Source organism: Bos javanicus, chromosome 10, assembly GCF_032452875.1.
Source record: "Bos javanicus breed banteng chromosome 10, ARS-OSU_banteng_1.0, whole genome shotgun sequence".
NCBI lineage: Eukaryota > Metazoa > Chordata > Mammalia > Artiodactyla > Bovidae > Bos > Bos javanicus.
In genome coordinates, this window is record NC_083877.1 from 84,644,968 (window position 1) to 84,672,284 (window position 27,317).

A 27,317-nucleotide genomic window follows, 5' to 3' on the forward strand; every position below is an offset into this window, starting at 1 on the left:
GCAAAACCAATACAATATTGTAAAGTTTAAAAAAAAATTAATTAAAAATTTTAAAAAAAGCTCAAAAAAAAAAAAAAAAAAGAGCCTCTTGATGAAGGTGAAAGAGGAGAGTGAAAAAGCTGGCTTGAAACTCAGCATTCAAAAAACAAAGATCATGGCATCTGGTCCCATCACTTCATGTCAAACAGATGGGGTAAATGTGGAAACAGTGTCAGATTTCATTTTCTTGGGCTCCAATATCAATGTGGACAGTGACTGCAGCCATGAAATTAAAAGACACTTGCTCCTTGAAAAGAAGCTATGACAAACCTAGACAGTGTATTAAAAAGCAGACACATCACTTTGCCGACAAAGATCCATAGTTTTGCAGGAGTCATGTATGGATATGAGAGTTGGACCATAAAGGAGACTGAGCGCCAAAGAATTGATGCTTTTTAACTGTGGTGTTAGAGAAGACTCTTGAGAGTCCCTTGGACTGTAAGGAGATCAAACCAGTCAGTCCTAAAGGAAATCAACCCTGAATATTCATTGGAAGGACTGGTGCTGAAGCTGAAGCTCCAGTACTTTGGCCACCTAATGCATAGAACGGACTCATTGGAAAAGACCCTGATGCTAGGAAAGATTGAGGACAAGAGGAGGGGGCGACAGAGGATGAGATGGTTGGATGCCATCACAACTCAATGGATGAGAGCAGACTCAGGGAGATAGTGAAGGACAGGGAAGGCTTGCGTGCTGCAGTTCATGGGTCTCAAAGAGTCAGACACGACTTAGCAACTGAACAACAGCTTCATATATTTATTTTGAATATTAAATGAGCCAGTGTGTATAAAGTGCTTAGAATAGTGCCTGGTGCATATAAATGCTCAAGAAATAGTAGCTGTTACTATAGTTAGGAATATGTTCTGTCTCTTTAGATAATGAGCCCCTTAGGGCAAGCACCATGTTTTATTAATCTTTTAATCTTCTATTCCTAATCTCCATTTCCCCCTGCCCTTGCCTAGTGCCTTACTCAAAGTTGCATTCAGTATTTATATAGTGCTGGAGAGGAAGTGTTTACTATTAGACTTGTATTTAAAATGATTCAGTCTATTCCAATTTTCACTGACTCTTTAAACAATTTGAGATATTTCATTTTCTGCTCTTTTGGTTTCTTTGTAATTGAAATAACTTGCTTACATGAGGCTAAATTCATAACATTTATCAGTATGAACAACATGCTTTTCTTTCATAAAAACATGACTACACTGACTCGATGGACGTGAGTCTGAGTGAACTCCGGGAGTTGGTGATGGACAGGGAGGCCTGGCGTGCTGCGATTCATGGGGTCTCAAAGGGTCAGACACGACTGAGCGACTGAATGAACTGATGACATGAAATTGGGTAAACTTCTATAAAGGGCTGGTAACTCGTATTCTCTTTGATCACTTGGTAGTGACTCTCAGGAAAATCACGTTAAAAAAAGTTCCAGAAATTCAGTGGAAAAGAGTACCTTGATCAATTATTGATGTCTAATATAGACATGGAAAGAGAGAGGATAGGCCTTTGTATCATGTATTTGCTATACTAGACACATCTCATTTTAGTTCTGCTTGTAACAAATGGTATTTCTGCAGTCTACAGAGAATACACTTGGTCTGTGACTGTGAAGCAAAATGAAGCCAACTGATCCATATAAAATACTGAATATATGACTCTAGCTTGCCTCCTACGCCTTTCCTTTCATGAGCACTATGTCTTACCTACTATGCTAATATGAGAAGATCTGAAATAAACAAGTATTGCTATTTAACGGGGGTTTTCAGGCAGATTAACCCTAACAGCTGTGACGAGAGAACAGTATGACATGAGTATCTTCAAACTGTGGCTAAAAAGCTGTACAATATAAATAATACTCTCATTTAAAGATTAGAAAGTAAATATTGTTGTTAAAACAGTATACTCCTTCAGTTTACTAAATAAATAAATATAACTTTACGATAATGTTTTGATTTTCCTCAAGACCTAAAAAGTGTTTTCCATATAGTGGTGTTCTACTTATGCAGCATATTAAAATATGGAAAATATGTAATTGTGTAATGTAAGAACAGTTAATCTATTAACTTTGATATCATAACTTACCTCCCTGGACAGCAATAAATAATATCCTTGTAGCCCTCTCATTGCCATTTCATGTACATTTTTAAAAAAGAGTTGTAGATACTATCTTTGAAAGATCTGCATATATCTGTTATCTCTGATCTGAGGTCATTTCTCAGTTCTTATCTTAGTTGACCTAAGTGCATTTTGACATGATGATTTCTTTTTCTTGCAGCAGTTTCTTTGTTGGGTTTCTAGGATACTGTACCCCTTTGATTTCCTCCTGCCTTTCTGGCGGCTTCCTCCCAGCCTCATGTCCTCAAATTTTTTACTGTTGGGGTATCCCTGGCCTCAGTTCTTGGATCTTTTTTCTGTCTTTACCTACTCCACATTCTCATCCAGTTCACGGCTTTACCATCTGTATGCTGATGGTTCCCACATTTATAGCTCAAGTCCATACATCTCCTCTGAACTCAACTTACACATTGAGTTGCCCGACATTTCCATTGAATGTCTACTGGACATTTCATACTTAACAAGTTCAAAACTGAGTCCTGCTATCCTTCCCCAGCCTTTGTTAACCCAGCTTCTTGTGTGTCTGTATCAGGCAGTGACAACTGCTTTCTTCTAGCTGCTCAGGCCAAATTCCTTGGTAATTTCTTGACTCCTCTGTCATATCCCCTATAAGGCCTGTTTGTTTGTTTTTTTTCTAATTTCATCTCCTGTTGCTCTCTTCTCATTTTCTCAGCTAGGCTGTGTTTTGTGAATACTTCTGCTATGGCCCTGCTTTGAAGCCTTTGCTGCTGAAGTTCCCTCCGCATGTTTTTCCTCCGGATAGCCTCATGTCTAGCTGCTTCACTTCCTTTGAATCTTTACTTCGAAGTCACCTTCTATCTTACATGTTGGATGCTTCTACCCCCTGCTGTTTCATTCTTTTTGCCTGCTTTTCCTTATGCTTTACACTTGTCACTATCTAATACCCTTAATTGTTTTGCTTACTGTCTGCCAGAAATTAGCTCCATGACAGCAAGAATTTACATCTGTGTTATTCACTGTTATATTGCAAGTGCTTATAGGTATGCCTGGCACATAATAGATGCTCAAAAATTATGTATTGAATGAATAACTTTTTGAATAAGGTTTTTATTCTGCATTAAATAGAAAAAGGTAGTGTTTTTCCATATTAAGAAGCTTTAAAGAATAATTGATTATGTGATTTTCTTATATATTTAATTTCTACATATTTATAGTTATATATAAAGTATATTAGTTTGCTAGGGCTGCCATAACAAATCCCACAGACTGGATGACTTACACAACAGAAATTTACTTTCTCGTAGTTGTACAGGTTAGAAGTCCTAAATCAAGGTGTAGGTACAATTGGTTTCTTCTGAAGCCTCTCTCCTTGGCTTGTGTATAGCCATCTTTTCTCTTTGTCTTTGTTTCTGTCTGTGTCCTAATCTCCTCTCTTATAAGGGCACCAGTCATATTGGATTTTACCTAAAATGTCATCTTACTTTAATTGCCTCTTTAAAGGTTCTGTCAACAAATAGAGTCACATTCTGAGTTACTGGGGGTTAGGACCTCAACATATGGATTTGTGGGGGACAATTCAGCCTATAACATGGGGTTTTATTTCAACTATTTTGCAAGAATTAGATTGCTTTTAAAATATTAATACCTTGTTCTGAAAACTAAATGTTTCTCATAAGATAATTTGAAAATTTTATTAAATAAAACCAAAGCTTGCTGCTGCTGCTGCTCCTAAGTCGCTTCAGTCGTGTCCAACTCTGTGCGACCTCATAGACGGCAGCCCACCAGGCTCTGCCGTCCCTGGGATTCTCCAGGCAAGAACACTGGAGTGGGTTGCCATTTCCTTCCCCAGTGGATGAAAGTGAAAAGTGAAAGTGAAGTTGCTCAGTCGTGTCCGACTCTTAGCGACCCCATGGACTGCAGCCTACCAGGCTCCTCCATCCATGGGATTTTCCAGGCAAGAGTACTGGAGTGGGGTGCCATTGCCTTCTCCGAAACCAAAGCTTACATAACTATAAATGCCTGATACCTATACACACATACATCATTTATTGTGGACTTACTGTGGATTAGGCATTATGCTGAATATTTTAGACAATTATCTCATTTAGTCCTTATATTCCTATAAGATAGAGCCTATACTTCCTCATTTTACATAAAAGAAAACTGAGATTCTGAGAGGTTTGGTTACTTCCTTGGAGAGCTTGGATTGGATTTTGTTCTTAACCATTGAATTATGGATGTTATAGAACAGTGTTATCCAATAGAATTATCTGTATTGTTCCAATATAGTTGCCACTAGCCATTTATAGCTATTAAGCTCTTGAAATGTAGTTAATGTGACTGAGAAACTTAATTTATGTATAATTTTAATTAAATTAATATGGTCCTATCACTTTATGGCAAATAGATGGGTAAAAAGTGGATACAGTGTCAGGTTTCATTTTCTTGGGCTCCAAAGTCAATGCAGATGGTGGATGCAGTCATGAAATTAAAAGACACGTGCTCCTGGGAAGAAAAGTTATGACAAACCTAGACAGTGTATCAAAAAGCAGAGACATCACTTCGCTGACAAAGATCCATATAGTCAAAGCTATGGTTTTTACAGTAGTCGTGTATGGATGTGAGAGTTGGACCATAAAGAAGGCTGAGCACCAAAGAATTGATGCTTTTGAACTGTGGTGCTGGAGAAGATTTTGACAGTCCCTTGGACAGCAAGGAGATCAAACCAGTCAATCCCAAAGGAAATCAACCCTGAATATTCATTGGAAGGACTAATGCTGAGGCTGAAGCTCCAATACTTTGACTACCTGATGCAAAGAGCCGACTCATTGGAAAAGACCCTGATGCTGGGAAAGATTGAGGGCAAAAGGAGAAGAGAGTGACACAGGATGAGATGGTTGGATGGCATCACTGACTCAGTGGACATGAGTTTGAGCAAACTCAGGGAGGACGTGAAGGACAGGGAAGCCTGGAGTGCTGCAGTTCATGGGGTTGCAGAGTCGGACTCGACTTAGCGACTAAATAACAATGTGGTTAGTAACTACCATATTGGATAGCAGAGTTATAAAAGTTTAAGTTGTGAAAAGTAAATATATAACTTATGCATAAGTAATCACAGTAGATTTTTAGGACAGAAGTGAGATTGCATGTTTTACTAGAAATCTTTTAATTTTGAAAAATAATATGTGTACATGGTGTTATGCAAATAAGTTCAGAAGAAGCTAAATTAAAAATATCTTCCTCTGCCTGTATACTGACTCTCAGTTCCTCCCCCAAACCAACCACTGTTTCTACTTTTTTTCTTCCAGAAATAACCTTATAGACAAAAGAAACATCCTTTTAAAAAACACAAATAGACTTCTTTTGAAACCAAATTACAATCTAATTATCCTAAAAAATACGACAAAAGATTTTTAAAATGCTAATTTACTTGATTTCGCTTCTTTTGTGGAGTTAGGTGGGGACTATACATGAGAATGTTTCTATTTTCTAGTATAAGCCCTCATACTACAAGAGGTTTGAAATGTATATGCTCCCAAATTTAAAGTTCAAATCTTCTTTACTCTTATTTTATCTGTGTAATATTTCTTACTAGCCAGTAATTTAAAACCATGCATTTCAAACAGCTAAACATTTAAAATTTAATATTGATGTGATGTGCAGTTGTAGAGTTTACCTTAGTGATAGGTCAGTGTTATTTCCTACGTGATTACCACTTTTTATTAGTACAGCCTTTCTTATTATATAAGGATATTTATTATATAAATGTATTAAAGCTTTATTATATTAGATTTATAACAATTGTGTGATATGATTCTAATAAAGCAAAATTGCTTCCTTTCCTCTACAGAAAATTTGAGAATATTGTCTTTAGGAAGAAACAACATAAAGAACTTAAATGGACTGGTAGGTTGTTATTTACTACTTAAAAAAGCATACACTCTTTTTCTTGAGTATATAAGTATTACTTGTCTGTTCCAGAAACTTTTTAAAATAGAAAAGCAAATATAAAAAGAACCTATATAAAAAAATACCTATATAAAGAAGATGTGGCACATATATGCAATGAAATAATATTCAGCTTTAAAAAAGAACAAATTTGAGTCAGTTCTAGTGAGGTGGATGAGCCTAGAGCCTGTTATACAGAGTGAAGTAAGTCAGAGAAAACCAAATTTAGAATATTAATATATATATGGAATCTAGAAAAATGGTATTAATGAACCTATTTGCAGGGAAGGAATGGAGATGCAGAAGTAGAGCATGGACTTGTAGACACACTGAGAGAGAGAGTGGGATGAGTGGAGAAAGTAGCATCATCGTATTTGCACTGGCATGTGTAAAATGGATAGCTGGTAAGAAGTTGCTGTATAACACAGGGAGCCCAGCCTGGCGTTTTGATGACCTCAAGGGGTGAGATGGGGGAAGGGGAGGGAGGCTCAACAGGGAGGGGATATGTGTATAATTATGGCTGATTGGCATTGCTTTGTGGCAGAAACCAACAGAACATTGTAAAAATTAAAAAAAAAAAAAAAGAAAAATTACTCTTTGTAAACAGGGGTATTCAGAGGTGAATCGAAGGGTTCTGTGCTGTTCACTTTCAGCAAACAACAAACTTCATCTATTCAGTCTTTAAAAGGAAGCATTACCCAGCAAGCTAACTTCCAAAGAGCGGCTTTGAAACTGCTCCCATTTGCAAGCACTGAGGTTATTGACAGTAAAACAGAAATCCTGTGGGCTGGTTTAAAAAAAAAAAGTACCCATAAACCACTGTTAACATTTTGATTGACATCTTTCTTGCCTTTTTTCCTTTGCTTTGGTGAGAATATAGAAAATGGAATCATACTATACATTTTGTTTTCCATCTCTTTTTTTTTTAACTTAGTATACAAAGATAATGTTTCCATGTCATCCATTCATTCAGCAAATCCATCCAGTATATTTCCTGAATGCCTTTTAGCCAGGCAGCGTTCTAGGCACTAGAGATACAGCAGAATATAAAATAAAGTCCTTGTTCTCATTGAACTTATATTGTAGTGGAGGGAGACAGACTAGATAATAATTGTATAATAATATATCAAGTGGTGAATTCAATGAAGAAAAACAAGGCATATAAGAGAACGTGGATTGATGGGAAGTCCTCTCTGTAGGCTTATAGAGCTGACCAAGGGACCAGCACTCCGGACTGGAGAGGGAGAGCAAGTGCAAATGTCCTGAAACTGAAGCTGCTTGGTTACTTGAGTGAGAGCAAAAATGTTGAATGAGGAACTGCCCTCATTGAGGCTGATGCAGCCAAGAACCTGCCCTCATAGGACATGAAACAATTTTAGATTTTTTTCCCAAGTGGCTTGCAAAGCCATTGGAGGTTTTTGATCAGAGGATATTAAGTTTTTAAAATAATTTGCAACCATATTCTTTTTTAATGACAGCATAATATTCTATTTTATTGATATACCATAATTTATTTAAATAAGTTACTCATTATTCATAATCAATGCTATTATGAGTCTCCTTTTAGTTATATTATTGCATACATCTATGAATAATTCCTTGGATAAACTCCTTGAAATGGAATTGCAGGGTCAAAAGGTATGAATTTCTTTTAAGGTTTTTGTGACATATTATCAAGTTACACTTTGGAAAGGTTGTACGAATTTATACCACCACCAGTAATGTAAGAGGGTTCCTATTTCCCCTTACCAAACATGGATTTGTTAAAATTTTTGACAGTGTATTTTATTTGCATATTTATTGGCCATCTCAATTTCCTTGCAAAGAGGTTGAAATGAAAGAATATTGTAAAACTAGGCAAATTCAGAAAAGATGAAGTTAATTTCTTTTTCTTGTGTATGTTCCCCAAAGACAATAATTTTTAAAAAGTGCGTATTGTTAAATACTTCATAAAAACTCTGAAATATTTTGTAACTCTGGTCTCCTGTTTCCCAACCTCACCTCAGTAAGTCTAGCTTGTGCTTCATCAGAGTCATTGAAGTCATTTGAAACTGTTTTGCTTCTGAAACTGGTATACTACAGAATAGTAACTGCCCATGACCAGACAGGCTACAATGGCCACCACCATTCACCCCTTTGCAGAAACAGCCAAAACACCTGAATAGGAATCAGTGTTCAGAGGAGCAATTTTGGAATTATCTTGAATTATCTGGTAATATCCCCACATCTGCATGTCTGCTTACCCACATAAATTCATAAAATGTTGGAAATTCTTAGAGATTACATTCTGAAGTTAATAAAAGGAAGTTTTTTCCCCAACACAATAGCCAGTAGATGAATTGTTTGCTTTCTAGCTAGATATAATTAATAAAATCCTGCTGCTGCTGCTGCTAAGTTGCTTCAGTCATGTCCGACTCTGCGACCCCATAGACAGCAGCCCTCCAGGCTCCGCCATCCCTGGGATTCTCCAGGCAAGAACACTGGAGTGGGTTGTCATTTCCTTCTCCAATGCATGAAAGTGAAAGTGAAATTGCTCAGTCGTGTCTGACTCTTCAAGACCTGATGGACTGAAGCCTGCCAGGTTCCTCCATCCATGGGATTTTCCAGGCAAAAGAGTACCGGAGTGGGGTGCCATTGCTTTCTCCGAATGAAATCCTAATGATATATAAATTATTTTTATATTCTAAATTATTGGTAAATTTAAAGACATTTTGCCTTCTCTTCATTCTATGAGCTTTAGATGGTAAAATATCATATATAGGGGGACATTATTCATAATGGGCAAAGTATTAAATTGTAGTACAAAATTTCAGAATTTATTATACTTCAGGCTAAACATTACTTTGAATTTTCTATAAAGGAAGAATTTGCAAATAAATACACCCCCAAATTTTTAGGACAAATATGACAGATGCTGGATGTCCCCCCAGGGATTTACTGAACACTAACTAGATTCTTAAATATTGATATGGGTGTATAAGTTCTCCCGTGAAATGTAATATATACCTAGAAACCAATAAGAAATGGTAAATATAGGATTAAAGGCATGAATGGAGATATTATCTAGCTGAACCATCACTTAGATCTCTTACTTTCTATAAACTGCTATCAGTAACCGCTAAGTTCTTTGTGTTGCTTTCCCCCACCTCAGTTTGTGTGTGTGTGTGTATGTGTGTGTACATATACCAAAAACAACATTTAATCCATCTAAAAGCTTTATACTTATGCACAGACTGAAGAAAAATAAGTCTGCATGTGGATACAGATGCTGGACTTCAGACAGTTTCACATACTAACTGATTTATTCATCTAGACATATTAGCCTCATAGCATGATTTGAATAGCTGCCTCAGTAACTTACAAATAACTAATATATGAGACATGGAATGTTAAATTGAAGGAAGGGAGTCTATATAAAACTACTTAGGAGAACTATTTGTTGTTGTTGGATTTCCACATTGCTGCTGCTGCTGCTAAGTCGCTTCAGTCCTGTCCGACTCTGTGCGACCCCATAGACGGCAGCCCACCAGGCTCCCCCATCCCTGGGATTCTCCAGGCAAGAACACTGGAGTGGGTTGCCATTTCCTTCTCCAATGCATGAAAGTGAAAAGGGAAAGTGAAGTCGCTCAGTTGTGTCCGACTTTTCATGACCCCATGGACTGCAGCCTACCAGGCTCCTCTGTCCATGGGGTTTTCCAGGCAGGAGTACTGGAGTGGGGTGCCATTGCCTTCTCTGGATTTCCACGTTACTGACTCCTTAACTTTCACACTTCAGTTCAGATGTCACTTCCTCAGAAGAGACCCAACTATCCTAACCTAAAACAGAACTCTAGTCAATAACTCTTACCACTCTTAATTTTTCCCATTTTTCTTACTTGTTTATTCTCTTTCCCTCTATCTCTCCCACTGTTTCTCTCTGTGTCACACACAAATCCTGATAAGTGTATCAGTTTTGTCCATCAGCATCTACACTGGTGCTTGATACATGTAGTAGGCACTCTGTAAATATTTATTGTGACTCCAAATATTTTATTGCTACTTATAAAAACTATTAGGTTAAATTTTTAATTCTAAGAGTAATACATGTAATTGTAAAAAACGAATCAAGCAACTCATAAATAAATGAAATACACTGTGAAAGTCTTTCCTCTTTCTACATTAGCTCCATGAATAACAGAAATAATATTTGTATACTTTAAATTTTTTTCTGTGTAGAAACAGACATCTGCGTATGTGTATGTGCATGCAAGTGTGAGTGTATGTATGTTATATTTGTACTGATATATTGTGCATATTTTTCCTGTTTTTTTTTTAATCAGGAATATCCTTCCATGTAAAAACAGGCAGATTTAATACATTCTTTTCCATAGCCGTTGTTTTCTACTTTATCAGTATATACGGCAATGTGTTTAACTATTCCAATACAGCTGAGCATGTATGAGCATGTATGTATGGAGTATTTCCATATATTTTATTAAGGGGGGGGGGTCTTTCTCTCTCTCTCTTTCTTTTTTTTTGCTATTACATATCATACTGTAGTGAACACCTTTTTACATATATCCTTTAGCAATTGTTTGAATATTTACGTAGGCTAGATTCCTAAAAATAGAAAAGCTGAGGTTATTTTTGTGCATTTAAATTTCGACAAGTACCTCACATTGCTCCCATGGGGCTTATGCCAGTCTCCACTGGCATCAGTGGCATAAAAATGAGGGTTACCCCCTCCACCCTCAATATCCATGAGTATTATCCATATTTTTAGTATCTGTCAATATGTTAGAAACAATATGTTGTTTTAATCTGTATGATTTTGAACATCTTTTTATATATTTATTTGTTAGCTATGTTTCTTCTTTTGGAAATTGACCTAACATATTTTTTACCCAGTTTCTACTTTATCTTTTTCTTCCTAAATTCTAGGCACTCCCCAATATTCCTAATAATTATCCAGTATTGATAATTATATAGCAGACTCTTTACATGCATTATCTCACTTGAAACTCATAAGTAGATAATATCCTCATTTTAAGATAAAGAATCCTCAATCTTCATTTTCAGATAAGAAACAGAGGCTCAGATAGTTATGTAAAGTGTCCAAGTATAGTGAGCAGACACTATTAAACCCTGTTGCTGAGATAAGTAGTCTGTAAATAGTTATCGCAGTCTTCAATGTGTATTTACTTTGTCCCAACTATTCTATATCAGTAAAAGAGTAAATTCAGCAAATTGGCTATTTGGAGAATTGATCAAGTTGGCGATGTGAAAACTGACCAGGAGTCCTCACCTGCACATGTAAAATGACAATAAGTGGAAGAACCCTAGAATTGAGCCTAAATTTTCTAATTAGTATTTAATCACTATTTTTTTCTGCTGCCTCACACGTTCTAAACTGGAGATAGGAGATGGATGGGGACGCAGTGCAATGAAAATGTATGTAACAAAGTTTAAATTATCTGAAGACTGATGCTATATATGGTATACTAATTAGATCCTTTGAGAGAAGGTATCAGAATTTACCTGAGAGAGGCTGGTTAAATCACAAAGTTCTAATATAAACTGCTAAGTCGCTTCAGTCGTGTCCGACTCTGTGTGACCCCATAGACAGCAGCCCACCAGGTTTCCCTGTCCCTGGGATTCTCCAGGCAAGAACACTGGAGTGGGTTGCCATTTCCTTCTCCAATGCATGAAAGTGAAAAGTGAAAGTGAAGTCACTCAGTGGTGTCCGACTCTTGGTGACCCCATGGACTACAGCCTACCAGGCTCCTCCGTCCATGGGATTTTCCAGGCAAGAGTACTGGAGTGGGGTGCCATTGAGTTCTAATAAAGTGCTGGAATGGACTGATTTAAAAGTTTTACTTTGAAACTGTTGTTTCTTCTACTTAGAAAGTTGAAATTAAGATAAACTGTGGGCCTTGGGATAACACACAGAACTAACTCAGGCCACTCCATTCTCAGCTTTTCCTCTTGGTTCCATCTGTATGGAAAATGCATTAATGATCTTTATCCAGAGTACATTTATTCTCCTATAGTCTTTGAATTGACAAGTACCAGAACATAGACCTGCGTCCTACATTCTAGACATTAGCATGCAGATGTAGGTAAATTCTTTTGGGTTAAGAGGGGATTGAGGGAGTACCCTGGCAGTCCAATGGTTAAGACTCCACTCTGTCACTGCAGAGTGCACAGGTTCAATCCCTGGTTAGAAAACTAAGATCTTGCATGCTCAGCCAAAAGGCAAAAAAAAAAAAAAAAAGAGGACCTTGAACATTGAATTGATTCTGCTTAGTAATTTTTGTTTTTTAAGGAACAAATAATCATTACATTTTGTCTTTTGTATATGAAAGAAAAGGTTTTGTGCTACCATCAGTTATATCTAGCATTTAAGAGTCAGTATGATATAATCTTTATATTGTAACAATCGATTTTGAGTTTTATACATCAAAAAAAAGAAAAAGAAAGAGGTGAATTGATGGAGAGGTAGCAGGATGGATAGATGGACAGATATGTGATAGGAAAAGATAGTAAAATGTTACAGTAGAACCTGTAGTGGATATACGGATATTTACGATAATATTCTTTCAACTTGTTTATGTTTGAAAGTTTTCATAACAAATATTGGGGGAAAAAAACACCCTGAAATTTAGACCTGGGTCTACTTTTTTTCTTTTTCTGCTGCACCCTGTGACACGTGAGATCTTAGTCTCATATGCTGCACCCTCTGCCTTAAAGCACAGAGTCGTAACCACTGGACCACCAGGGAAGTCTCCTAGGTCTACTATCTAATAGCATTGTTGGGAATTTCCTGGCGGTCCAGTGGTGAGGATTCTGAGCTTTCACTGCTGTGGGCCCAAGTTCCATCCCTGGTTGGAGAACCAAGATCCCACAAGCTGCGTGATGTGGTCAAAAACAAAATAGCATTGTGATCTGAGAAAAAGCCCTTAATCTATGTTAGAAATTAAATAACATGATTTTCCTATTTTAAATAAGGATCAAATAATACCATGTATAGGGAAGTAATTTGAAAAGTATACTGTTCAATTAAATAGTACTATTATTCCCCCTCTTGATGATTTCAGTAGCTATTCTTAGTTCAGATTAGTTTGAAGAAAGGAAGAAAATGTTCTACATGGCTTTCTTAATGAGAAAAAACTCCCATACAGCCTTCAGCTCTCCTGCCAGTGGACAGGAGGGTCTCAGTTCTCTCTGAAGGCCATTGTCTTTATATTTTTATATTTTAAAAACGCATGTAAATCAAATTGCTTTCTATTTCAGGAAGCAGTAGGGGACACACTAGAAGAACTGTGGATCTCCTACAATTTTATTGAGAAGTTGAAAGGGATCCATGTAATGAAGAAACTGAAGATTCTCTACATGTCTAATAACCTGGTGAAAGACTGGGGTGAGGCTGGCTCTTTGCTAATCTTCTACCTCATGTTTATAGAAAATAACCCAGTAGGGAACAAGATACAATTGAGGACATTTCTTTCTCAGCACAGAGGGAAATAGCTATATGAGTTCCTATATTTCATCTAAACACTTGACATTTACATTTAAATGGTTACTTAGAAATGATTGTAAGGTCCTAGTCCTATTAATCATGGAAAAAAATTTCAATTATTGTCCAAAGGCTAAAAGGAATCAGTTTAATAATTCTTAGATGGAAGACTTATTTAACATGTAATTGCTTTTCTTTTTTGTTGTACACCATCCATTTAGCATTTTTAAAGCCCTGCTGTGTGCCTTGAACCATGCCAAGCTCTTGAGATACATAATTGAATAGGACACTATCCCTGCCCTCAAGGAGTTCACAGCTTAGTGGGCAAGATTAGTTTATGAGTTAATAATTTGAAAACTGTGTGATACGTTCTACAGTAGAGACTTGAAGTATTCAGAGATGAAGGGATGGGCAGAGACAAAGGCAGTTTAATTTAGCTGATACTGATGCATACAGTATAGAGAAGACCTACCACTGGAGGTTGATTTGTTGATTCTGAACCTCATTTCTTCTTTGTATCCCATTCTTAGGCTAACACAAAGGTAGAAGAGGTATGTCACCCTTTCTATAATGTCTTCAGAGAATGGCTTCCTATGGTATAATTTCCCCTACTTCCTTCAAAACCTAACAAGTTGTTCTGAATAGTCACAAACTAAGAGCTAGTGGTATTGGAATTCAGCCCCTAAAATCATAACGGTAAAACTTGCCATTTTAATATGTAATGTATTCTTTGCACTTGTAGCTGAATTTGTGAAGCTGGCAGAACTGCCATGCCTAGAAGACCTGGTGTTTGTAGGCAATCCCTTGGAAGAGAAACATTCTGCTGAGGGGAACTGGGTTGAAGAGGCAACCAAGAGAGTGCCCAAACTGAAAAAGCTAGATGGTGAGTGACTGTGGGCCAGCTTGGAAATATTTTTTGGGTATAAGAATTGAATTTGTATCATGGAATCATGAAAAGCAGCAAAACTAAAGCAAATGATAGGTTATCTCTCTTCTCCAAGACCATTTCTGTCCATAGGAAATTTTATGGTCCCAGTTTGGGCCAGAATGAGATGAAAAACTTCTAGGATCATCCCTAAACCAAAAGCTTATGAGAAATCTGGGTTTATTCTCAAGTCCCAAAGATATTATATTGCAAAATAATTAGACATAAATAGTAAACAGTTGCTTTTTCACAATTGGATCAAAATTGTAATGTTTTCTCTCCTTCTCCTCCCTAATTTTAGTTTCCCAATACCTAAAACTGGAGAAGGAAATGGCAACTCACTCCAGTATTCATGCCTGGAAATTTCCATGGACAAAGGAGCCTGGCGGGCTACAGTCTATGGGGTCACAAAGAGTTGGACACAACTGAGTGACTGAGCACATGCACTCAATACCTAAGACAGGTGACAATGTCAAGAAAAATCCTTGACTGATTGGGTTCAAGTCCCAGTTCCACCACTTACTAGCTTTTTTGTCATGGGTTCAAGTCCCAGTTCTACCACTTAATAGCTTTTTTGGTCATTTTACTGATTAATAATTCACCTTACCAAACTTTCTTCTTTTGTCATCTAAAAACTAGAAATGATAAAAGTCACAGACCTCTCTGGGTCACTCCTCCTCCCAGTGGTGCTATCAGGAAGCCATTCATGCAGTATGTTCCCTTTTTTCCCTCTGGTCACTTATCAAAGGGCAAAATAACAAAAACTGTAGACTGCCTCTTGTGGGCGGTATAGGAATAAACACGAAGAGGCAAACAGGTTTCTTAGATACTGGTGATGTTCTGTTTCTTAAATTGGATGATGGATATATAAAAATTGGTTCTGTTATTCTTTAAATTATTTATATTGTACCTATATGAAAGAATGTTCATAATTTAAAATAAAATAGCAGAAAAGAGAGGGTATATTAGAGTCTTGGACTTTAGCCTTTTTATGTTCGACTTTGGTTAGACTCCAAAACTATTTGCAGTCATTTGTCTTCCTTTCTGAATGTGCACAAAAAGTGAATCTCTTCCATTAAGAATAGAAAAGAATCTCTTATGTAGACCCTGAATAGACCATGCCATATTTAGCCTTTTGGACCAAGTATTGCCTTCAGGCCGGTATGAGGAGCCCCTGGAAGAATGACCTTGGTCTACCTTAAACCAGTGAGATAGAACATACATGGCCATGGCTACTAACAAGCCTATTTTTGCTCCTCTTCAGTTGCTTGTAAGAAAAAGTGAGAGATGTTAAAGAGCTAAAATGAAAAAGACAGACTATACCAACTGTTAGTAGAAAATGGAGCAACTAGAACTCTCATAACCTGCTGGACGGCAACATAACTTGGCATAACTTTGGAAAACTAGCATTATCTACAAAAGCACTACATACACACCCCTTATGACCCAGCAGATTTTCTCCTAGTTACATACCCAAAAGAAAAGAGTATGGATGTTTACCAAAAGGCAGTATGACAATGCTTATAGCACCACTATTTTAATAACTGTACATTGGAAACAACCCAAATGCCCACCAACAATAAATAAATTACGACATATTCGTACAATGGAACATTAAACAACAATGAGAATGAATGAACTATAATTTCACACAATGTACATGAATGATACAAACATATTGTTGAGCAAAAGAAGCCAAACACAGAGTATATGCAATATCGTTCTATTCATACCAATTTCAAAATCGGGCAACATAATCTATGGTGTTAGACATTAGGATAGAATATACCTTTTGTTGGGGGACACTGACGAGAAGGGGGCTTGAGGAAGTTTAGGGGATTCTGATAATGTTCTCTTCCTAATCTGGGTGCTGGTTACCAGATATGTCCATTTTGGGTACGGTTATCAATCTGCATACTTACAGTTTGTGTACTTTGTATTTCAACAAGACATTCACTAGCCCCCATAAACAGATGCTGTGGGAAGTACAGAGAGGTAAAACTCTGCTCAATGCCATAAAGAAGAATCACACAGGAAGAGGCACTGGAGTTGGTTCTTAATTAAAGCTAGGGCTTAGATGGGAGGTGTGTTGGGAAGGCCATTCCAAAATGGAGGAACTTTGTTAACCAAGAATCCAGAGGTGTAGTGGTTTGCAAGATAAGTTTGGGAAACAGTTGAGTTGATCAGTTTATCCGGAGTGGAGGGTGACTGATTGAAGAGGTAAGACAGAATAGTTGACTAAGGTCAAATTATGCTGCTGCTGCTACGTCGCTTCAGTCGTGTCCGACTCTGTGCGACCCCATAGACGGCAGCCCACCAGGTTTCCCCATCCCTGGGATTCTCCAGGCAAGAACACTGGAGTGGGTTGCCATTTCCTTTTCCAATGCATGAAAGTGAAAAGTGAAGGTGAAGTCGCTCAGTCATGTCCGACTCTAGCGACCCCATGGACTACAGCCCACCAGGCTCCTCCGTCCATGGGATTTTCCAGGCAAGAGTACTGGAGTGGGGTGCCATATGGGCATCCTTCAAATGCCAGAGCTCAGAAATGGGTTTGCCCAGTGAGAGCTGAGGATGTATTTTGTTTTTTGTTCCTTGGTTCTTTTTATTTTTTTCCAATTTATCCTCAATGTTTAATATCTGGGGGAGTAACATGGAAATTCAGATTCTGGCAATACTGGGATTGCATATCTTATTGTGAAAAATGAGTATTTCTTTGTGTTTAATGTACAGACGTTTTCTTGTGTTATAGGGCCTTATTTTTCTGCCTGGTACCTGTAGGTGTTTTTATTTGCAGCTCTTCATTTGGGGAGCTGAATATTTATAATTACCTAATCAGCTTGGAAATTCCTCTTAGAGGTTTTTTAGATAACTTGAAATATAAAAGATTATTTTGTGGTATCATTTTATTATAGCACACTTCACAGCATCCTCAGGTTTACAAAAAAATATTTTCATGTAGAATTTCACAATCTCTTGAGAATGACCAGAAATAATTTTCTTTTTCATTTTTAGGTACCCCAGTAATTAAAGAAGATGAGGAAGAAGATAACTAACACTACATTTTCCACTTTGTGTTAACTTATTTAAATGTCATAAGAATAGATAAGTTTTGTATAGTTGTTTATTTTAAAGATTCTGTGTGGGGCAAATGGTTCTTAGACCTCTCATTCCTATCTTTTATTCTCTTAAACCTATTCAGTATCTCTCCCCCACAACACCACCAACCTTATATATTCTAGTTCTCTTTTTAGAAACTACACATTTTCAGGTTTTGTCTTCAGTCCCAGTTACATACTGTGTGGCCCCATCTACTGAAACCTTCATAGACCAGTCATTTTTAATAACAAAAGAAATGTGTTGCTTTATTCAGTTTGTTTAGATTTGTTTTAGGCCAGACATTTAAATATATATACTTAACTATTGAATCTGTAGGCCATCTTTCCTGAAGGTCCATCTCTTTATGACTCAGAAGCACAAATATGCCATGCCTTTGGTTCGGGAAGAGTTCCTCTTAGAATTACAGCAGCAGCCCTAGAATCAAGACACCAAAGTCGAATTGGAAAAGTTAGAGTGAAAAAAGGAAAAATGAGTACCTTGGAGGCCTTATAAGCCCATGTTGTATTTACTTATCTTTTGTTCCACAAGTGTGCGCATTGTCAACTGGAATTTACGTTGTGTTGACCTGCATGTCCACTCAAGTCCTGTACACAATCAGCCAATTGTTCTGTGATCCAGGTCAGTGGTTAAAATGACTGTCATGATCACTCCTTTGACCTGTACTTTGGCCTTATTACACATGTGGACCTAATCTTAGGCACACTTTTTTGGTTTATAGTTCCTTATTTGTTAAATAAGGAAATGTATATAAGCAGTAGTTATATTTGAATTCCTAGCTTAAATGTTGGCCATTCATATTTTTTAAAATTTGCCCTAATAACTTCGGTCTGTTGACTGTCACGTTGAAAGAAGTAATTGTTGTGAAGGTAAAGAACTTAAAAGACTGGATTTGGTATCTTTCAATAAGTCAAATTTAGTATTTCAAAGTATATTTTTAGAAATGTTTAAGTTAAACAGCTCTAAAAATAAATTATGTAAATGGTTGTGGAAGGAAAAGATGTTTCATTATGGAATCCCAGGCAAATGGCAATATTTTTAAGGATTGCCTCTTCTGTGAAGGATACTAGGTGATTTAACCTCAAAACTGCAAAGCAATAGCTGGATGCAGAGTTTAGAATTTATCATATAAGAAAAATTTGTTTTTGGAAAATGCAAGATATGGTAGTCAGTAATCCAGATGAAGTCCATAGTAGTCTGTGACTGGGTCACTGATAGACTGCAAAAAAGAAGAAGAGGCCCTCTGCCAAATTGTGCCTGAAGTCCCTCAACCAGAGATTATTAATGGTTGCTATTAATATTTCCCCATTTACTTATGTAAAACCAGTCAAAGAAACAAAAGTAGTCCTGGCTTTCAGAAGTTTGCAGCTATTTTAGTAGGAACTACATGATTTCTCTGAATCACTCTGATCAAAAGGGACCCACTGCTTTGACAATCAATTCTAAATAAGTCTAGTGCTTTTTTAGCTTCTTTATGCTCTTCCTTAGTTTGATAGGAAGAAATCTTTGCTCTGACTGGCTTATACATTCAGAGCCTTTGAGTATTTTTTTCTGAACCATAGGCAATGAGAATTACCCTTGGTGATATTTAAGGCCCATAAACTAAGAGGGAAGACGATCTTTTCTTGTACTTTGCACTTCATCTAGTAAGTAAGTTTGAAGCCATATTGCTATGCATGGATGTATTTTCAAAAGTTATGCTGGAAGTGAATATAATAGGGAATGAATGAATGACTTCATATTGAATTTATTTATAAAATGGCTTACACTGTTGATGATTGACTTTTTTGAATTCTGTAGTATAGAAACTAATTTTCTTTTTCTCCTTTTTTTTAAAAAAGTTTTAATTGGAGGATAATTGCTTTATCTCCTTGTTTCTTAATGTCTTTTAATCACTGGTAGTTCTCAGAGAAGTGTAAGGTGCTTTTCTGTGTTAATTTCACACACAATTTATAGTTCAGTTTCACTCAGCAAATATTTGAATGACTTCTGTGCATCCTTTTCTTAGAATTAGAGCGAGAATTCATGTCATTAGAAAATGAAAGATAAGGTATATGAAGAAGTTCAGAATATTCTTTCAACTAATTCTTTATGTCATCCTTTACTGCTGCAAATTTAGCTGATAGTAAATGCCTTTGGTTTATGCTTCTAGGATTAGATATTTGACCTACTTGAAATGGATTCTGTGTTCCTTGCTTAAGACATAATGCCATTTTAGTGGATCATTCAATTTCTTCTATTCCTGTAGTGATGGAATCAGTGAAAGTGAAAAGTGAAGGTCACGGTTGTGTCTGACTCTTTGTGATCCTGTGGACTGTAGCCTGCCAGGCTCCTCTGTCCCTGGAATTCTCCAGGCCAGAATACTGGAGTGGGTAGCTGTTCCCTTCTCCAGGGAATCTTCCTGACCCAGGGATTGAACCAGGGTCTCCTGCATTGCAGGCAGATTCTTTACCAGCTGAGCTACCAGGGAATCAGTACAGTATTTTAATTTTTCACAGGAAATTTTATTATAGCCTACTGAGGAATTCAGCTTTCCTATGCTCCCTAACTCTAAGCTTATATTGTATTACCTAGTCAGGTTTTGAAAGATTTTTGTGTTCTTTGTAAATAGGAGTGTGTTCCTTTAAACCAGAGTTTCTCAACCTGGCACTATTAATATTTTACGCTGGGTAGTGTTGCAGGGTATGGCTGGCTGTTCCTTGTAGTAGGGGATGTTTAGCAGCATCTCTGGCTTTTACACACTAGATGCCAGTAGAACACTCTCCCATGTTGTGACAACCAAAAGTGTCTATAGACATCGCCATCTGCCCTGTGGGGCACAAGGGTGGGAACAGATTCGCCCCTGGTTAAGAACCAGTGCTTTGTAGAAACATTCCTTTTTCCAAGGTCCATTTATTTTCATTCTGTAGTCATATGCTCGGAGAAGGCAATGGCACCCCACTCCAGTACTCTCGCCTGGAAAATCCCATGGATGGAGGAGCCTGGGAGGCTGCAGTCCATGGAGTCGTTAAGAGTCTGACACAACTGAGAGACTTCACTTTCACTTTTCATTTTCATGCATTGGAGAAGGAAATGGCAACCCACTCCAGTGTTCTTGCCTGGAGAATCCCAGGGACGGGGGAGCCTGGTGGGCTGCTGTTTATGTGGTCGCACAGAGTCGGACATGACTGAAGCGATTTAGCAGCAGCAGCAGTCATATGCTACCGGAGTTGTTTCAGAGGTGATATATTTGATAATCATGGATAGAAGGAAATGGTCACTGGTGTTTTCCTTGTAATGCTGTTTTTAATAATTTTCATGTAACATTAGAAACTCAGGGCTGGAAGGCTCAACTTATGTTTTTCAGCAGGGTCTCTACTTTTATTGTTTAGCATTCTTCCTTAGGACAATAAGTGTTAACCTACCTCTCCTTACTATCAACAGAATCCAATTTTATGATAGATTTTGCTTTGTCTCTGAAGTTTAACATTTTGAGTATAGAAAACAGATCATCATTCTTTAGGTGTTCATTCTTTATTCATTGTCCAATAATGCACAAATTTTGTAGACTGTAGCAGTCATTAAATACAGAAAAATATTGTATAAAATTTGGTAATTATATATGAAAGTAGCTGGCATAGACACTAACTTTGCATGTGATCAGAAGAATGTCTGGTCATAATTGCCCAGTAACTTGGTATGGTTACTGGATCTATTCCACAAATAGAGGTGGTATAAGACATGTTAATGTGGTTCCTGTGTAAAGAGAAAATTTGACTTGAATAGACGCTTCTGATACCTCTTACCAGTTGGCCTCAAGTAGAATAAGGAGGAGTAAGAAATGAATCTTAACAGTTAACTTATCCTCAGAGTTGGTGATGTGTAAGTTGAGTTGAAGGTAGTTGTCTATGTGACCCAGAATCTTCCAGCTGGATTTTTCTTAGGACAAAATGGAAAATGCGTAGGGCCTGGAAAGGTTGGATTAAGTGACTAACTTAAAAAAAAAGAACTGGGGGGAAGTGTCAAAGCATTGATCATGAGTAGTAGTCTGATTGTCTAAACTGCAATCTGATTGTCTGTTCACAGAGACCTTACGTTGTAAATATTGGCAAAGGGAGAAAAATAACTGTTAAATTGGAAGTTATCCTTTAGCAGAAATCAGTTCCTTTGGCATGCATTTTATTTATTTGGCCTGCTTAATATGTCTGTAAATAACTGAATATAAAACAAATTCAGTGCAGCAGAGCTGGTGCTTCTGACAGCTAACTTGACCATATTCCTTTATCTTCACTTTAGCATGAGTGTTTTTAACTATAAAGTAAGTGCAATAAAAAAAAAAAAATTAAGGGTATGTTTTTTTAAAAAATCACTGAACTTTTAGAAATCCCTCATTTATATCTCCATTCCTGCCTTATTATCAACCAGCGACTACAAAGAAAGAAAATGAACAAGTAGACTGAGTCTTACCTTTTTCTAACCTAAGATAAATTTTCACTTGACATTTGGAGGAGTCATAACTGGATTCTAGTTAATTTCCCATATTGGGCTGGTTAGAAGGAACCAGCCAACCAAATTATGATCTAGCAAATTTAACAAGGAGGTGAGGGAGAGGAAGCTATTTTACAGTCGATTTGCACTTTAAAATGAACTGGATGTTGGTGAAAAGTACTCTCAAAGGGCAGATGGGTAAATACCCAGCCTGCATGTGGATATTAGAGAATTAAAGTTCATCCTTGCTTGTTCTGAGCCCACCGGAGCAGTAGTTCTGTGTCATCATAATCAGAGTCAGGATTTCCTTATTTCCCTAGTTGGTGTCATCTTCCATGTCTGCTACATGAAGTCATCCCTCTGGGGGATTTATTAAGTAGAATTCTGCTACTCAGAATGGAAACTTTGTGAGTTATCTTTCCTACATCTAGATTTAAAAAGTTAATTTAGATGTTGGCTAGATTAAGTTGTGGCTAATGTTACAACGGTGGGATGTTCTTTGCTTTTTTGATCAGCAGGGTACCTGCCTCTGAGGTGCTATTGCCTAGAGGGATCAATATCAAAAGACCAGTGAGTTGGTAGCTGTAGAGAATATGCATACAGGCAGCTCCTTCTCCCAGGGTGTCAGTCATGGTCATGAGCATCATTCCAGAATCTTTGGCTTCTAGAACCAACTCCATTCTGAAGAACATTTTAACATGTATTAATACTTTAGTAATAATCTTTTATATGCAGGAATTTTGTAGCATGACTTTATGACTAAACTTATTGTGTTAAATTATTTAGAAATGTTGAGTTTCCGAATGTTATTTTGTGAGACTTGTTTTAAAACAGTAATAAATTGTGTTATTTTATAGAAAATCTATTTGTATCTTTTTTGATTACTGTCCATTAGTTTTAACTAATATAGAGCAATTATGTGAACTCTCAATGATATTCAGTTCCAAAGAAATTCAGTCTTTGGATGACATTCCACACAGCTTGTGTGTGAGTGAGAGGGAGAAAAAGAAGGGGGGATTGACTCATTTCTTTGTGCTAAAATTATTTTTCAGTAGTTTACTCCTCTCTCAGGTTTGTAAGTCTTACCCAGTTCTCTGGGCACCATTTCAAATGACTTAAGATCCTGGAAGAAGCACTTCCAGAGACAGCAAGTTACTACTGCACTTGGCCATTGCTAGTCCTCTCCTCATCTCCAGAAGTGTACAAGGTTAAGCTTGGCAGATAGGCCCTTGATTTGTTGCCTGAAATGGCCTGGTGTTGGCTAGCTCTTTTCTGATACACAAGAAACAGGAAGAACCCAGCAATAGCAATGATATTACACGTTTTCCCAGCACATATTCTATGCTGTCAAATGTAACTCTGGTCACAGAATGGGACTGTATTGCAGTTTCTGCTTCTTTATTCCACAGTTCTTTGATTATGAGGATATGTTTCTTGCTGTTGTCCTCCTTTATAAAGCAGATTTTGAGCCTATAAAGAGAAAACCTTAATTCAGATCATAAATAGCACGTTATTTTCAGTTCATTGTTTTCTAGAATAAAGGGTGAACATCTAGAATTCTGACATTGTTTTCTGCCATATATATGTATTGCATTAGTATGTGTGTATGTATATGTAGATATATGCAATTATAGTGAGAGAATCCTAAGTGATGACTTTCCCTCCTAAAATGCAATCAATTCTGCAGCCATAAAAAGATATGGTGTATCCCTATATATGGATAAAGTATGTCCATATTGGGTAAAAAACATGAAGAACCTATTACTTCTTTTTGTTATGAGTGTAATATGTGTATATGTGTATGGTGGGAAGAGGGTGTATGTTTATGATGGCATGTTGGTGAGAAGGTGGGAGTGAGTGTGTGAAGACAGGATTGTGAGAGGTGAGGAGAGTGTACCAGTGCCAAGCCTGTGGGAGTGGAGGAGGAAGTTATGAGTGGGGAAGGGGGGATGCAGACGTGCTTGTGGGGGTGAGTTAAGGTCTGCAAATGTGTTGTGGGGGTCAAAGATGTGACGTGTGTGTTGAGAGAAGAAAGGAAGATGGAGGAACAGACATGGTAAGTGAGGACATGAATGAGTGTACAGAAAAATATACCCATACAAAAATATACCATATACCAATTATCAGCCTTTATAAATAAGTTTACCTTGTGATCATTACACAGACCAGCTAGCCTTGTTACTATGGGAAAACTCCACTGAACTCTTATGTTCATTTAATCACTTCTGGATTTACTAGAATTTCAAAAGATGGACAACTTCAGTCACTGAATCTCTGGAACCAAATAAACATGTTTTAAGTTGTATTTCTCTTTTTATATCCTCTTGATATAAGTGACTGCTGTGATACTGAACCATCAATTTTATATAAGTATGATGAGTTATTATTCCTGCAGTGAAACAGTTTTAGCTGAAAAAAGATTTACAAGGGCGGCAGGGGGTTGGGGGGCATGGGGGGTGCGGGGGAAGCATTGCTAGATAACCTCCTAAACTCCATTTCAGGATTTTCTAACATTTTATAGTAAGTTAATATTTAGTTTATAGTAAGTTAATATTTAGTTATCAACTAAATAAATATTTAGTTGATTTTGCCTTCAAACACTTCTCTGGTAGAAAACATGCAAAGATTGAATATATTGAAAGGTACTGCAACTTCAAATTACATAGTATGATATAAAACTTAAAAGAACTGAGGTTTGGGGTTTTTTTCAGTGACATGGCGAAGTCTTCCTAAGAAGATCATAGAGCTTAATTACACTGAAATTTTTCATACATGTCAGAAAAACAAGACAAGAGAATTTAAAAAATATTTTTATTAATAAACATGTATTTGATAACTTCAAACTGAGAACCAGCATGAACAAGGTAAACTACTCTTCAATGATAAAGATTTGAAATGGGGGAATAGATACTGAGCTGGTTCATATTAACCTCCCTGTTCTATTCCTATCTTGTTCAGTGAAGACTTGATACACAACTCTGTAAGTGCAGTATTTCTAACACCTCCTTTTACAGCCTCAGAACGCGTCTCAGTTAAACTGATCTAGATGTTTAAAGATGAAAAATGAGAAATTTGCACTGGAAAGTTGAATAATATCTAATTCACACTTCTTTCCGTTAATATAAATCAGGAACAATTTACAGTAAACACAAAAACTACTCACAAGAGTAGTAATAACAACAGTTCACATTTTTACTCAACACTTCCTGTGTGAGCCATGCCATGCACTAAACTTCTGAACACGCAATTTCACATTCAGTTACCTCTGGGAAGTGTCACGAGTTCCCATGGTTTTCACAACTGATGATGATGCCATGATGACAGCTTGCAGCACTGACAACTTGCACTGTCCAAGCCTTTCCCTGGCATTGTGGCTGACATGACTCACTTGTACTGCAGCAGCTCTGGTGCTCGCTTGCAAGGTTTTACCAATGTTAACGTCAATATGCAGGCCTGACTTACCCCAGGAAAATCACACTAAGTCTTTACCACTAGGTGACATACCTGCAGGACAGCACAGAAACACGAAAAGCAGCTGTGATCTAGGTCTGCACTAAAGTCCGTTTTCTCAGGACTCAGAAGTGCCCCTCCAGGCCTAACTGCAAGAGGGCGGCTTCAGCTGCCGCCTCCTCTTCCTTGGCCTCCTCCTCACGGATCTGCACAAGCAACTGGAAGAGGTTAGGGGCCGGCCCTTCCGCAGCCCCGGTCAGCCATAGCTGCCTTCGGATGGCCCCGCTGTGGTTCGCCCCCGCAATGACTTGTTCCAGGCGGGCTTGGTTCACGTTCTCTTTATCTATGGCTCCCTTCTCCACCACCTTCTGCAGCAGGGGCTCCAGACGAATGACATAAGCAGATAATTTTTCTCCCGGGTTCTGGTAAGTGTTCAGAAATCTGACCTGCACATCCCTGGAGCTCTCCACGCTTCCAAACACCTGCTCAAGTGCCTTCAGGCATTCGGCGGTGGTAATATCTGGGTTGTTGGTCTTGAGGATGCGGATGACATCAGCGGCAGGGCCTCGAAGACTCTCCATCAACCGCCCCCTCTTTTCTATATCAGACACCTGCCACTCCTCAATGACCTCATTAGCGTGTTCCAGCCAGGGCTCAAATGTCTCCTCCCCAGGCCCCGGGATGTCCCTCCCCGAGAACAACGTCAGCTTCTTGTACCATATGGACTCTATAAGAGGCTTAATAACATTATCCAAAATATAGTTTAGCATCTCTGCTGGCATATCTGGGCCTGGGGCTGGAGAGGAGTTCTCAAACCCAAGGACACGGGCAACATCTTGCACAGTCCATCCCTCTCGGGCTAGGAAGAGATGCAACCTTTCTAGAAACTCAGCGTCGGAAGTCGGAGGCTTAAAGACTACTTTCCAGACCCCTCCTTTACCCGGCATCTCCCTGGGGATGGCAGCGTAATCCACAGTGCCAGTGAGCTCTAACAAGGCTGCTTTGGCATTCTCTTCCCTCCAGAACATTCTCCCAAGCACTCGATAGTGCACCTGGGGCATCGCAGCCTGGAGGGTCTCTTCGATTTCAGCCTCATCGCAGTTCACCGGGATCCCCCAGACCAGCAGGGCTCTCTGGGAATTCACATCCATCCCTCTACACCAGTCTTCCAACAGTGTCATCGCCATTTCCCCAACTATCAAGGGCCCCTGGTAGTTGGGTTATCAGGGGGTTAGATACGAGTCAAAACTGTGGCTCCCTGTGCTAAAGGACTTAGGACGACAGCGGACACTCCCCTGCAATTTGCCCGAGGAGTCAAGCTTCACGCAATCACAATTAACGAACGACACCAGAATCCGGCTCTCGTCCTTTCACTGCCCCCACCAACGTCCGTCCTCCACGTCCTCGGAGCGAAACTTGGGGGATGCTCAGTCACGCGCCCAACGCCATCTTGTGTCTCCGATCGGCATCCGCGGGCCCGGTCCCGCACCTGCAGGCAGGGTGTCGCGTCTCGGCGCAGAGGCCCGGAGGGAAGACAGGCGGAGATGGCAGGAGACGCCGCGCTCTGAAGAGGCCGCCGGGGTGTGATCCCGGGGCGTGGCCGCCCGTTCTCCGCAGCTCAGGCGCCGGCCACTCGCTGCTGCCCCTCCTGGCATCAACCCGGCTTCCGCGGTCAGAGCTCGGCCTTCAGGCGCGCGAGGAGCCGCTCTTCTGCAGACTGCGAACTGTGCCGCCCCTGCAGGGGGAGACTGTCCAGAGGTCGCCGCGAGGCCAGCCCAAGAGCGGCTTCTTCACTGGCGCAGGTAC

General features: G+C 38.5%; 2 protein-coding genes across 3 annotated transcripts in view; one reads left to right on the plus strand and one right to left on the minus strand.

Moving 5' to 3' along the window:
• DNAL1 (dynein axonemal light chain 1) overlaps positions 1 to 22,922 on the plus strand; it is a 40,758-nt gene extending 17,836 nt beyond the window's left edge. For both annotated transcript variants that reach the window (XM_061429405.1, XM_061429406.1), the window contains exons 5-8: positions 5,963 to 6,018; positions 13,333 to 13,459; positions 14,298 to 14,438; positions 17,493 to 22,922. In XM_061429405.1, the coding sequence (XP_061285389.1) occupies positions 5,963 to 6,018; positions 13,333 to 13,459; positions 14,298 to 14,438; positions 17,493 to 17,533 (365 nt within the window). In that variant the 3' untranslated portion in view covers positions 17,534 to 22,922. The remainder of the gene's footprint in view (positions 1 to 5,962; positions 6,019 to 13,332; positions 13,460 to 14,297; positions 14,439 to 17,492) is intronic.
• A 431-nt stretch (positions 22,923 to 23,353) lies between these two features.
• PNMA1 (PNMA family member 1) lies at positions 23,354 to 26,698 on the minus strand. Its single transcript, XM_061429404.1, has 2 exons — positions 25,566 to 26,698; positions 23,354 to 23,531 (listed from the first exon to the last, which is right to left on the minus strand). The coding sequence occupies exon 1, from the start codon at positions 26,696 to 26,698 to the stop codon at positions 25,637 to 25,639; it is 1,062 nt and encodes a 353-aa protein (XP_061285388.1). The 3' UTR covers positions 23,354 to 23,531; positions 25,566 to 25,636.
• Positions 26,699 to 27,317: the final 619 nt, after the last annotated feature.